At 39.2% G+C, this 15,249-nt stretch overlaps 1 protein-coding gene across 1 annotated transcript in view; it reads right to left on the reverse strand.

The window, feature by feature from the left end:
• Positions 1-15,249, reverse strand: part of CFAP44 (cilia and flagella associated protein 44) — a gene marked incomplete at its 3' end in the record, with an annotated part of 129,528 nt that overhangs the window by 94,584 nt on the left and 19,695 nt on the right. The window contains exons 7-10 of the mRNA XM_082839952.1: positions 13,486-13,600; positions 10,422-10,586; positions 1,074-1,229; positions 204-251 (exon numbers count right to left, since the gene is read on the reverse strand). Coding sequence (XP_082696078.1) covers positions 204-251; positions 1,074-1,229; positions 10,422-10,586; positions 13,486-13,600 — 484 coding nt within the window. The remainder of the gene's footprint in view (positions 1-203; positions 252-1,073; positions 1,230-10,421; positions 10,587-13,485; positions 13,601-15,249) is intronic.

A 15,249-nucleotide genomic window follows, 5' to 3' on the forward strand; every position in this document is an offset into this window, starting at 1 on the left:
CTTGTAAATTCTGTTATGAGATAGATCCTTTTTTATGTAAAGTCATAACGAGAGAAAGAGACAGAGACAGTATGAATTCTTTGGATATGTTGAGCAAGTTTTTGATGACAACAATGATCAAATATGGAAAAAGTATCTTTTAAAGAATAACAACAAAGGTCTTTACTATGAGAATTAGAAAAAAAGAAAAACAGGCAACTTACAATATTTGAAAAGCTAAGGTCAAGCTTCCATATGGCTCCATTGGAATCCTAAAAAATTAAATACCTAATAATATTTTGTTCATCGTTTTGGACTTTTATCAAATTAAAGGAATTTTTTTTATGATTTAGTTAAAGGACAAAACATACCAAAAACTTACATATATTTTAAAGTGTGATTGAAATTAAACAATAGCAACTTTCATGCATCTTAGAACACAATGACACAATAAATGAAGCAATCTCATAAAACTTATAGTCAATTTAACATAATAAAAATGCTAATTTGTTTTCTGTGTATAAAATACAAGTCAATTAAATATCAAAATTTATGGAACTCTTCATTGTAGTATCAACAGTAGTCTTAATAGTACAATGGATTTACAGTGACCATAAATTATACTACTATTTTAATTTTATGTCCAAATAATTTTTTTTTTTTTTTTTTGCGGTATGCGGGCCTCTCACTGTTGCGGCCTCTCCCATTGCGGAGCACAGGCTCCGGACGTGCAGGCCCAGCGGCCATGGCTCACGGGTCCAGCCGCTCCGCAGCACATGGGATCCTCCCGGACCGGGGCACGAACCCGTGTCCCCTGCATCGGCAGGCAGACTCTCAACCACTGCGCCACCAGGGAAGCCCCAGATAACTTTTTTTAATGTATTTTTTTAAAGTCTTTATTGAATTTGTTACAGTATTGCTTCTGTTTTATGTTTTGGTTTTTTGGCCATGAGGTATGTGGTATCTTAGCTCCCCGACCAGGGATCAAACCTGCACCCCCTGCATTGGAAGGCAAAGTCTTAACCACTGGACCGCCAGGGAAGTCCCAATGTCCAGATAACTTTACAGAGCAAAGAGAGAAGAGTGCATCTTACCTGAGACAACCAAAAGTTATTTCCAATTTCATTCATTTTTATCATAGAGAAGAGTCTGACATTCTTGTCTACTTGAAGTTCATTAATGGGCTCTATCTCTAACAATCCAGTCTCGTCTATAGTATCAGCAGTGTCTATTGTCTCAAAATCCCATATCTTAAAAAATAAGAAAATACTTTAATCAATCAGCAGTTTCTGAATGTATATTTTATAAGCCAGAAAAGGCCCCATTTTTTTTCAAAAGTCATTTCTTCTTCTTTCAGGAAAATAATGAGTAGCTATAAATTAAAACACCCGACAAAATCTAACCCTGGGATTTTGCTCTGAAATGGGAATAATGAATTATTATAATTTCCTTTGTATTTATGGAGATTAGTGAGAAAATACAGACCTGAATAAGAATTCTAATTTGCCCAAAGTAAACTTTATTTCAAGGTTTCTGTCAGGCCTTACTGCATATATAGCGGCCGCAAGGAATAAATCGTTCAGTCATACACTGAGACATCATGACGAGCTTCGTCTTACATTAGATTCGTGAGCTCCTGGAGAGGGGACACAGACCTTCTTGCTTAATGATTCAAGCACTATCTTCATTATAAGCAGAGAAAAATGGATGTAGGTAATGTCTTCATGAGATAATGTTTCTCTTCCTTATCATAGATTTAGACTGTACTATTCAGATAAAGATTGTTGTTCTTGCAATAGGAGACCAGAATAGTACTAGGGAAGGATGAGGGAGCACAGTTTCACTTTATGTGGTGAAGAGACTCGGAAGGACTTCCTCTGTGAAGTGCCAAAGCCCAGCCTGGATGGTTCTGTAGCCACATCCTGCTACGTCATCCTAGACTCAACAACTCAGACTCTGGGAGGATTGGTGGTGTCCCACAGAGTAGCATTGTGGAGGAGAGTCCCAGATCCTAGGGTCAGACTAACTCCTGGGAGTTGGAGTAGGTTTTTCCTAGAGGGTGAGAAGTAGAGATTTACAACATAGAGGACTGAAGAGATAAGGGCAGACTTTGAAAGGGGAAGCAAATTAGTGATGTCCATGAAGGGATCTTCTGTGAAGTATTTAACTTCTCTTCTCTTGAGGTTCTCCTCCACTTGGTATTTTGACGTATTTGGGGGTGACATATGCCTTGGAAGGATACTGAATATGTTGTATGACATAATAAAGGACAAAAGATTCTCAGAGCAATGAGTAAAATAGAACAAAATTAAATTTAACATGACTCAAAAAGCCAATGGTAAGAGGAAAAACTGTGGAAGACATGTCTCTAATATATTGTGTGAGCCATACATAAGCTCAGTAAGTATCAGAGTAACCATACTAGTAAAAAAAAAAATAATACAGTCTTACTTCTGATAATACTACTTCCTAAAGAATGTCCAGAGAATACTCCCTTTTATGAATATTTTCTTATGAGAGGCCCCAGTAGAAATACATACTGTGGGGACCACAAGGCAAATCAGAAGACTGCAGGTTTGCCAGCAACAGCAGGGTACCTACACATGGGTAGGTGGGAGAAGAGGTGTGACAACAGCCAGAAGGATGGAGATGCAGAAGCAATGTCCCAGCTTAGCCCACACTACGGGCAGGACAGTGTCCACAGGGGAGGACAAGCGAGTTCACTAGTGCACAGAGCACCAGGAAGGGAGCATCCACAGGCAAACCCTATCAGCTCACCTTTGTATTTCTAATTGGTAAACTCAATAAAAAAATATCTAACAAATGTTTGGCCTCGTTGTCCCTAGAAAATGACCCATTCATACCAGGCATTTTGGAAGGACATCTGAGTCCACTGTTAATACTGTGCTAACATGGGACGAGGGGAAGATGGCGTAAGAATAAGACACGGAGATCACCTTCCTCCCCACAGATACACCAGAAATACATCTACACGTGGAACAACTCCTACAGAACACCTACTGAACGCTGGCAGAAGACCTCAGACCTCCCAAAAGGCAAGAAACTCCCCACGTACCTGGGTAGGGCAAAAGAAAAAAAGAATAAACGGAGACAAAAGAATAGGGACAGGACCTGCACCAGTGGGAGGCAGCTGTGAATGAGGAAAAGTTTCCACACACTAGGAAGCCCCTTCGCGGGCAGAGACTGCGGGCGGCGGAGGTGGGGAGCTTCGGAGCCACGGAGGAGAGCACAGCAACAGGGGTGCGGAGGGCAAAGCGGGGAGATTCCCGCACAGAGGATCGGTGCCGACCGGCACTGACCAGCCCGAGAGGCTTGTCTGCTCACCCGCCGGGGCGGGCGGAGCTGCGCGCTGAGGCTCAGGCTTTGGTCGGAGCGCAGGGAGAGGACTGGGGTTGGCAGCGTGAACACAGCCTGAAGAGGTTAGTGCACCACGGCTAGCCGGGAGAGAGTCCGGGAAAGGTCTGGAGCTGCTGAAGAGGCAAGAGACTTTTTCTTCCCTCATTGTTTCCTGGTGCGTGAGGAGAGGGGATTAAGAGCGCTGCTTAAAGGAGCTCCAGAGACGGGCGCGAGCCGCGGCTAAAAGCGCAGACCCCAGAGACGGGCAGGAGACACTAAGGCTGCTGCTGCCGCCACCAAGAAACCTGTCTGCGAGCACAGGTCACTATCCACACCCCCTTCCGGGGAGCCTGTGCAGCCCGCCACTGCCAGGGTCCCGGGATCCAGGGACAACTCCCCCGGGAGAACGCACGGCGCACCTCAGGCTGGTGCAACGTCACGCCGGCCTCTGCCACCGCAGGCTCGCCCGACACTCTGTACCCCTCCCTCCCCCAGGCCTGAGTGAGCCAGAGCCCCCGAAGCAGCTGCTCCTTTAACCCCGTCCTGTCTGAGCGAAGAAAAGACGCCCTCCTGCGACCTACACACAGAGGGGGGGCCAAATCCAAAGCTGAGCCCCGGGAGCTGTGAGAACAAAGAAGAGAAAGGGAAATCTCTCCCAGCAGCCTCAGAAGCAGCGAATTAAAGCTCCACAATCAACTTGATATACCCAGCATCTGTGGAATACCTGAATAGACAACGAATCATCTGAAATTGAGGAGGTGGACTTTGAGAGCAAGATTTATGATTTTTTCCCCTTTTCCTCTTTTTGTGAGTGTGTATGTGTATGCTTCTGTATGAGATTTTGTCTGTATAGCTTTGCTTCCACCATTTGTCCTAAGGTTCTATCCGTCCGTTTTTTTTTAAATTCTTTTTCTTAATAATTATTTTTTAATTTAATAACTTTATTACATTTTACTTTATTTTATTTTACTTTACCTTCTTTCTTTTCCTTCCTTCCCTCCTTCCTTCCTTCCTCCCACCATCCCTCCCTCCCTCCTTTCTTTCCTTCTTTCCTTTCTTCCTTCCTTCCTTTCTTTCTTTCTTCCTACTTCTACTAATTCTTTCTCTCTAATTTTTCTCCCTTTTATTTTGAGCCGTGTGGATGAAAGGCTCTTGGTGCTGCAGCCAGGAGTCAGTGCTGTGCCTCTGAGGTGGGACAGCCAACTTCAGGACACTGGTCAACAAGAGACCTCCCAGCTCCACATAATATCAAACGGCAAAAATCTCCCAGAGATCTCCATCTCAACGCCAGCACCCAGCTTCACTCAACGACCAGCAAGCTACAGTGCTGGACACCCTATGCCAGCAAAACAAGAACACAATCCCACCCATAAGCAGAGGGGCTGCCTAAAATCATAATAAGTCCACAACACCCCAAAACACACCACCAGACGTGGACCTGCCCACCAGAGAGACAAGATCCAGCCTCATCAACCAGAACACAGGCACTAGTTTGTTCCACCAGGAAGCCTAGACAACCCACTGAACTAACCTTAGCCACTGGGGACAGACACCAAAAACAACGGGAGCTACGAACCTGCAGCCTGCAAAAAGGAGACCCCAAACACAGTAAGATAAGCAAAATGAGAAGACAGAAAAACACACTGCAGATGAAGGAGCAAGATAAAAACCCACCAGACCTAACAAATGAAGAGGAAATAGGCAGTCTACCTGAAAAAGAAGTCAGAATAATGATAGTAAAGATGATCCAAAATCGTGGAATAGAATAGACAAAATGCAAGAAACATTTAACAAGGACCTAGAAGAACTAAAGATGAAACAAACAACGATGAACAACACAATAAATGAAATGAAAAATTATCTAGATGGGATCAATACCAGAAAAACTGAGGCAGAAGAACGGATAAGTGACCTGGAAGATAAAATAGTGGAAATAACTACTGCAGAGTAGAAAAAAGAAAAAAGAATGAAAAGAACTGAGGACAGTCTCAGAGACCTCTGGGACAACATTAAACGCACCAACATTCGAATTATAGGGGTTCCAGAAGAAGAAGAGAAAAAGAAAGGGACTGAGAAAATATTTGAAGAGATTGTAGTTGAAAACTTCCCTAATATGGGAAAGGAAATAGTTAATTAAGTCCAGGAAGCACAGAGAGTCCCATACAGGATAAATCCAAGGAGAAATATACCAAGACACATATTAATCAAACTGTCAAAAATTAAATACAAAGAAAGCATATTAAAAGCAGCAAGGGAAAAATAACACACAAGGGAATCACCATAAGGTTAACAGCTGATCTTTCAGCAGAAACTCTGCAAGCCAGAAGGGACTGGCAGGACATATTTAAAGTGATGAAGGAGAAAAACCTGCAACCAAAATTACTCTACCCAGCAAGGATCTCATTCAGATTTGATGGAGAAATTAAAACCTTTACAGACAAGCAAAAGCTGAGAGAGTTCAGCACCACCAAACCAGCTTCACAACAAATGCTAAAGGAACTTCTCTAGGCAAGAAACACAAGAGAAGGAAAAGACCTACAATAACGAACCCAAAACAATTTAGAAAATGAGAATAGGAACATACATATCGATAATTACCTTAAATGTAAATGGACTAAATGCTCCCATCAAAAGACATAGATTGGCTGAATGGATACAAAAACAAGACCCATATATATGCTGTCTACAAGAGACCCAATTCAGACCTAGAGACACATACAGACTGAAAGTAAAGGGATGGAAAAAGATATTCCATGCAAATGGAAACCAAAAGAAAGCTGGAGTAGCAATTCTCATATCAGACAAAATAGATTTTAAAATAAAGACTATTATAAGAGACAAAGAAGGACACTACATAATGATCAAGGGATCAATCCAAGAAGAAGATATAACAATTGTAAATATTTATGCACCCAACATAGGAGCACCTCAATACATAAGGCAAATACTAACAGCCATAAAAGGGGAAAGCGACAGTAACACATTCAAAGTAGGGGACTTTAACACCCCACTTTCACCAATGGACAGATCATCCAAAATGAAAATAAATAGGAAACACAAGCTTTAAGTAATACATTAAACAAGATGGACTTAATTGATATTTATAGGACACTCCATCCAAAAACAACAGAATACACATTTTTCTCAAGTGCTCATGGAACATTCTCCAGGATAGATCATATCTTGGGTCACAAATCAAGCCTTGGTAAATTTAAGAAAAATGAAATTGTATCAAGTATCTTTTCTGACCACAACGCTATGAGACTAGATATCAATTACAGGAAAAGATCTGTAAAAAATACAAACACATGGAGGCTAAACAATACACTACTTAATAACGAAGTAATCACTGAAGAAATCAAAGAGGAAATCAAAAAATACCTAGAAACAAATGACAATGGAGACACGACGACCCAAAACCTATGGGATGCAGCAAAAGCAGTTCTAAGAGGGAAGTTTATAGCAATACAAGCCCACCTTAACAAACAGGAAACGTCTCGAATAAACAACCTAACCTTGCACCTAAACCAATTAGAGAAAGAAAAACAAAAAAATCCCAAAGTTAGCAGAAGGAAAGAAATCATAAAGATCAGGGCAGAAATAAATGAAATAGAAACAAAGAAAACAATTACAAAGATCAATAAAACTAAAAGCTGGTTCTTTCAGAAGATAAACAAAATAGATAAACCATTAGCCAGACTCAACAAGAAAAAAAGGGAGAAGACTCAAATCAATAGAAATAGAAATGAAAAAGGAGAAGTAACAACAGACACTGCAGAAATACAAAAGATCATGAGAGATTACTACAAGCAACTCTATGCCAATAAAATGGACAACCTGGAAGAAATGGACAAATTCTTAGAAATGCATAACCTGCCGAGACTGAATCAGGAAGAAATAGAAAATATGAACAGACCAATCACAAGCACTGAAATTGAAACTGTGATTAACACTCTTGCAACAAACAAAAGCCCAGGACCAGATGGCTTCACAAGCAAATTCTATCAAACATTTAAGAAGAGTTAACACCTATCCTTCTCAAACTCTTCCAAAATATAGCAGAGGGAGGAACACTCCCAAATTCATTCTACAAGGCCACCATCACCCTGATACCAAATCCAGACAAGGATGTCACAAAGAAAGAAAACTACAGGCCAATATCACTGATGAACATAGATGCAAAAACCCTCAACAAAATACTAGCAAACAGAATCCAACAGCACATTAAAAGGATCATACACCATGATCAAGTGGGGTTTATTCCAGGAATGCAAGGATTCTTCAGTATACACAAATCTATCAATGTGATAAACCATATTAACAAAGTGAAGGAGAAAAACCATATGATCATCTCAATAGATGCAGAGAAAGCTTTCGACAAAATTCAACACCCATTTATGATAAAAACTCTGCAGAAAGTAGGCATAGAGGGAACTTTCCTCAACATAATAAAGGCCATATATGACAAACCACAGCCAACATCATCCTCAATGGTGAAAAACTGAAAGCATTTCCACTAAGATCAGGAACAAGACAAGGTTGCCCACTCTCCACACTCTTATGCAGCATAGTTTTGGAAATTTGAGCCACAGCAATCAGAGAAGAAAAGGAAATAAAAGGAATCCAAATCAGAAAAGAAGAAGTAAAGCTGTCACTGTTTGCAGATGACATGATACTATACATAGAGAATCCTAAAGATGCTACCAGAAAACTACTAGAGCTAATCAATGAATTTGGTAAAGTAGCAGGATACAATTTAATGCACAGAGGTCTCTGGCATTCCTATACACTAATGATGAAAAATCTGACAGTGAAATCAAGAAAACACTCGCATTTACCACTGCAACAAAAAGAATAAAATATCTAGGAATAAACCTACCTAAGGATACAAAAGACCTGTATGCAGAAAATATAAGACACTGATGAAAGATATTAAAGATGATACAAATAGATGGAGAGATATACCATGTTCTTGGATTGGAAGAATCAGCATCGTGAAAATGACTCTACTACCCAAAGCAACCTACAGATTCAATGCAATCCCTATCAAACTACCACTGGCATTTTTCACAGAACTAGAACAAAAAATTTCACAATTTGTATGGAAACACAAAAGACCCCGAATAGCCAAAGCAATCTTGAGAACGAAAAATGGAGCTGCAGGAATCAGGCTCCCTGACTTCAGACTATACTACAAAGCTACAGTAATCAAGACAGTATGGTACTGGCACAAAAACAGAAAGATAGATCAATGGAACAGGATAGAAAGCCCAGAGATAAACCCACACACATATGGTCACCTTATCTTTGATAAAGGAGGCAGCAATGTACAGTGGAGAAAGGACAGCCTCTTCAATAAGTGGTACTGGGAAAACTGGACAGGTACATGTAAAAGTATGAGATTAGATCACTCCCTAACACCATACACAAAAATAAGCTCAAAATGGATTAAAGACCTAAATGTAAGGCCAGAAACTATCAAACTCTTAGAGGAAAACATAGGCAGAACACTCTATGACATAAATCACAGCAAGATCCTTTCTGACCCACCTCATAGAGAAATGGAAATAAAAACAAAAATAAACAAATGGGACCTAATGAAACTTAAAAGCTTTTGCACAGCAAAGGAAACCATAAACAAGACCAAAAGACAACCCTCAGAATGGGAGAAAATATTTGTAAATGAAGCAACTGACAAAGGATTAATCTCCAAAATTTACAAGCAGCTCATGCAGCTCAATAACAAAAAAACAAACAACCCAATCCAAAAATGGGCAGAAGACCTCAATAGACATTTCTCCAAAGAAGATATACAGACTGCCAACAAACACATGAAAGAATGCGCAACATCATTAATCATTAGAGAAATGCAAATCAAAACTACAATGAGATATCATCTCACACCAGTCAGAATGGCCATCATCAAAAAATCTAGAAACAATAAATGCTGGAGAGGGTGTGGAGAAAAGGGAACACTCTTGCACTGCTGGTGGGACTGTGAATTGGTACAGCCACTATGGAGAACAGTATGGAGGTTCCTTAAAAAACTAAAAATAGAACTACCATATGACCCAGCAATCTCACTACTGGGCATATACCCTGAGAAAACCATAATTCAAAAAGAGTCATGTACCAAAATGTTCATTGCAGCTCTATTTTCAATAGCTCAGAGATGGAAACAACCTAAGTGCCCATCATCGGATGAATAGATAAAGAAGATGTGGCACATATATACAATGGAATATTACTCAGCCATAAAATGAAATGAAATTGAGCTATTTGTAATGAGGTGGATAGACCTAGAGTCTGTCATACAGAGTGAAGGAAGTCAGAAAGAGAAAGACAAATACCATATGCTAACACATATATATGGAATTTAAGACAAGAAATGTCATGAAGAACCTGGGGTTAAGACAGGAAAAAGACACAGACCTACTAGAGAATGGACTTGAGGATATGGGCAGGGGGAAGGGTGAACTGTGACAAAGCGAGAGAGAGGCATGGACATATATACACTACCAAATGTAAGGTAGATAGCTAGTGGGAAGCAGCCGCATATCACAGGGAGATCAGCTTGGTACTTTGTGACCGCCTGGAGGGGTGGGATAGGGAGGGTGGGAGGGAGGGAGACGCAAGAGGGAAGAGATATGGGAACATATGTATATGTATAACTGATTCACGTTGTTATAAAGCAGAAACTAACACACCATTGTAAAGCAATTATACCCCAATAAAGATGTTTAAAAAATACATAAAATAAAAACAAATTGATATCTAAAGAAAAAAAATATTGTGCTAACATGGATATTCATTTTCCGAAGCTACTATTGATATATCAACAGAATTAAAATAACAAAAGGTCCCCTCAGAAAACTTCAGTGCCAAGATGTAAATGAATTTTGACTAGAATTTAAATATTTACCACAAGAGAAGCATTATTTAAAATGAGGTGGCCCTAGGAGTAAATGACCACTGATCTCCTTCATCAAGTGACCTTAGTGAGAAATAAAAATCTGATAAAACCCACAGGGTGATCTGCAAGGTTTTGATGTGGGCGCTACTGTCCAAGTGTAAAGAAAACTTACCCTAACACATCCATCTGACCCGATGGTGATGACTTCACCCTCGTCCAGCATTATCTGGTTAATGGGACCCTGGTGACAAGTCTTGCCTGCAGCTCGACTCAGCTCGACTTTGATGTGGCCACCTTCCCAAAGCAGCATGTTGCCCCATTCTGATCCTGAGAGCACCTGGCAGGTGTGCGGAAAGGAAAGAACGTGCATGAAGACAGACAAACGTGTATATATGCTTCAAAGAGCTGGTGAGACTTGTTTCTAAAGATTTTTCTTGGTTATGAAAGTAAAAATTTTTTTAATTTTTAAAATAATAAAATACAGCTATGAAAATTCACTACCCCAGAAACAACCACTTGTCACATTTTGACATATTTGCTCCTAGCGTTATATATAGTTTTACCTCATTGTGTATGTTGGTTAATTTTTCAAACATATCGGCAGTAGATTTCTTTGTACATCTCTTAAGGACACAACCCAGGAGTGGAATTACCAGGTCAAAATTTAGAGACATGTTTAAAGTCCTTGATAGATGAAATTCTACTTTTTAAGAGTGATAATATCAAATGTTATGTTTGATAATTGTGAGGTCAGTACTGAACTCAGCAAATTATAGCAGAATATAATTCAATTTCAAATAAGGATGATCATCTAGAACCACTTCACATTAATGCTCTTAATCCAGCACTTCCCAAAGTATGTACCACCAAACACTAGTTCTTAAGATGTTTAACTAATAAGTAATACTAATTGAGGATTGACTCCATGCCAAGCAGTGCTTGAGCACTTAACATATGTTGTTATTTAATCCTAAAAACCATATGAACTAGGTACATTTACCAAGGATACCATGTGCTGTTGTACAGGTTGGGTACTTTATTTTCCCAGAAGAGACAGCTTTTCTCATTTGCACAAAGGAACCATCTGGGCTGATGATGGAAGTCCTGACTATTACTCTCCCCATTTTATAAAGTAAAAAAACTGAAGCACAGAACAGTTAAGTACGTTCCCCAAAATTACTCAGAGGAGTCAGGGTTCTAAACCACGCGCTGTGGTTCAAAACCTCCCATTCCAACTAATGCTGCCTCAAAAGACATATGCTAGGAAAAACAAAGTCAAACAAGTTTCTTTTCTCTAGGACCCCTTGGAAGCGTTTTTTTCTTTTTTTAAAAATTAATTAATTAATTAATTTTTGGTTGTGTTGGGTCCCCGTTTCTGTGCGAGGGGCTTTCTCCGGTTGTGGCAAGCGGGGGCCATTCTTCATCGAGGTGCGCGGGCCTCTCACTATCGCGGCCTCTCTTGTTGCGGAGCACAGGCTCCAGACACGCAGGCTCAGCAGTTGTGGCTCACGGGCCCAGTCGCTCCGTGGCACGTGGGATCCTCCCAGACCAGGGCTCGTACCCGTGTCCCCTGCATTAGCAGGCAGACTCTCAACCACTGCGCCACCAGGGAAGCCCCCCTTGGAAGCTTTCATACAGAAGTGTTCACTGGAAATCACCATGAGAAATTTCTAGCTGCAAAGGAATTTGACCAGCAAAGTCTTTTCATAGAGTTTCTGTGCAAAAGAATGTTGCAGGCGATGCCCTTTGGGGAACTCTGATAATTCTTGCCTGCCTGCTCGAGGACTCTGCAGCCCCATTTTCCTCTCACCTAGGGGAACTTATGACCTGACTCAGTCTTTTCTACTTCTCCAGTCTACCTATGCTTATCTATTCTACCCATTTTACCTATTAAGCCTCAGCCCACTTGTCTTTACTTAGACTTCTTTTTTTCTGTCCAGTAACTAAAACCACCAAAAGTCACCAAAGCCTATAAGTCATTTCTTTCTGAAATGTCACTCATGTCTAGCTTCCCTCTTCCATTTGTCCTGAGTAGAGTCCAGACTCTCATTTTCTCTTCCTACATAAAAGCAGTATCTTCCTTCTGAGCTCATCTCCTTGACTCCACATTTCCCTTCTAATATGCTTGGCATTTGTGGCCAAATTTATATATAACTTCTTTCATTTGCAGCTCTACTCTTCCAGAACCTAATAGTTCCGCCTGGCTGTTCCAGTCCTCATACACTAGGGCCCCACCATACTTCTCAATCTCATTTCCCACTCCTTCCCAACATGAGTACTCCAATTAATCCTCTAAATATGTAATATTTACTCCTAACTCTAAATATTTCCTTTTGTGGCTCTTTCATTTAAAATGGGTTCTTTTCTCCCCTACCTCTACACAAACTCTTCTGAACCTTTTTCAGATATATCTCATACCATGTTTTTAATGATCTTCAGCTTAATTCTTACAGAATTTGAAGCTGGAATGATTTATTATCATCTTATAGGTTTGGATATATAATTTATAATTTAGCCAGCACCCAAGCCTTTTTATTTCCTACCATATACCATGATTTCAAATTAAGAATATTCCACTAGGCAATGACTAGACCATTTGGTTCCTCAGAGTAATATTTGTATGTTGGCATTTTCTTATAACTGAGATGACCACAAATAATACTATATAACTCGTCCTAATAGGAAGCCTTATACAATATTAATGGAGAACTGATCCTATAGGCAATATGTCTATAAATTTTATAAGAAGAAGAAGAAACTAACAGATTAAAATTGCAGTGTTGTAGATGTCACTATACAGTGGCTCAATCTTCCTGAACAATAATTTGGTAATAAAAGCAAAAGCCACAAGACTGTATATAACCTTTGACCCAGTAAGTCTTCTTGGAGGATCATGGCAAAGAAGAGAGAAGGGAAAGATAAACACTATAAACATTGCAACTCCATGACATAGTTAAAAGTGACCAGTACTATGTGAATATATGAAAATGCTCACATACTTTATATGTGTATATAATATTTAGTAAAGACAAAATGATATGTACATGTGGGTTATGACAATTTCACAGAATTAAAATTGATAATCTGAAAAGGTAAAATTAAAAGCTCATTATATTTGCAATTATAGTATCTGTTATTGCCAATACTGGCAGTGCTTTTTAGACTGCTTTCATATATATATATCACTTCACTTCATTTCAATAATTTCATTATTGTAGAATAGTAGCTGTACTCACCTTCCCATCTGGGAGCTCCATGTAACCTTCTATATCATTAGTGGCTGTTTTGCCAAATCGACCCAATGAACCCTGAAGCTTGAGGCCAGTGAATGTTAGAGCCATTTCCCAGAACCTGCCAACAAATAAGAGCCTGAATGTACCTCAAATTTTATTAATTTTAATATCACCCAAACACTTACATATTTCATAGTCACATATTATTTCATTTATCCATTCATTCAATTAAAATGTATTAAGTATCAACTACCTGTCAGGCAAAGTTCTAGGCAATATGAATTCGGCATCGAGCAAAATAGTCCAAAAAGAAAAAATTCCATGCCTTTGCAGATCTTACATTTTAGAGTTGTGTTTTCCTATGCAATAGCCACACGTTTGACTATTTTAATTTAGACTTAAAGTAATTAACATTAAATAAAATTTAAACATCAGTGTTTCATTCAGACTGACCAGTTTCAAGTATTCAATAGCTACATGTGGCTACTGTCTACTAGATTGGCCAGCACAGAACACTCCCACCCTAGCAGAAAGTTCTACTGCATAGTAACACTTTAGAGGATATAAAAGTTTTCCAAAAGTTCTAATTTACTTGTTGTGTAACTTTGAGTGATTTTCTTGATCACATTGTACTTTCATTCGCTCATGTGTAAACTGAGAATATTATTTGCACCAACCTCATGAAATTGTTGAAAAACTCTTTTAGAACAGTGCCTAGCACATAAAGTCAATAAATGTTAAGTTACTAATATTTTCTTATTCATAATCTAAACAAATGAATAGTCAGAATGATGAAAAACCATGTAGAAAAATGAAAGAATCTGGCCTACCAACTGGATGTAGAATAGATAATGGACAGTATCAACAAGCCAATAATATAAAGCCAAGAGCCTAAATGACCAACACCCTTCTCCAAGGCTGTTGTAGGTCCCCTGATCATGTTTCCATTTCCTATTTCTTTTACAGCACACCACACATGAAATTGTTCAAGGTCTATCTTTCCCCAAAGACATAGTACATAGAAAATATGCACTCTAGTAAACAATGGAAAAATTAGAATTTTTTAACCTATAGCCAGCAGAGAGTTAGTTGACAATTCCAAGATTTAAAAATCTGTTCAGTTATTCTATATTTCAAAAGGACCAGACTTAAATTGTAATGAAAAGAATTTAAGATAGATTAAAAAACCTTTCTCATAAAGAGACACTGGGAATCAAGTTAAGGGCAGCTCAAGAGTAGTGCTAGAAGGTTGTTAAATAAAGGACAAAATCAATTCCATCCTGAACAAAGAACAAAGGGTATAATATAGTGGAAAACACCCAGAGACCTGAGATCAAGAGTAGGCTCTGTTACCATTTAGTATTGAGGGTCCTGCATCAGGAATGGTTCTGTTATAATTCTTATTCTACAAGTGAAGACTGAGTTCAGAGACATCAAGATGACTTATCCATCTCACAGTATCACTACAACACATTGAACAGTGGATATGAAAGTTCAATATGAACTTGGACACAGCACGCCAATGTTACTAAGACATTATACAAACTCTCTTAGGAAGTGAAGCCTACAAGAAGGCAGCAAGCAAAATTCAAAAGCCCTTCTTTTATCTATGCTGTTTTCAGTAATAAAACCTCCATACTCAACTAGAAAAGCTGCACTACAGTTAGTTTTTTAAATAACACATTTAAAAATTATCCTAATGTTAACAACATCAGCAAAAATGTCTCCAGCTGGTCAATCCTCTTAGAAAAGACCCTAACAATAAAT

The sequence above is a fragment of the Leucopleurus acutus genome, assembly GCF_964270905.1.
Source record: "Leucopleurus acutus genome assembly, chromosome: 5".
Classification (NCBI taxonomy): domain Eukaryota; kingdom Metazoa; phylum Chordata; class Mammalia; order Artiodactyla; family Delphinidae; genus Leucopleurus; species Leucopleurus acutus.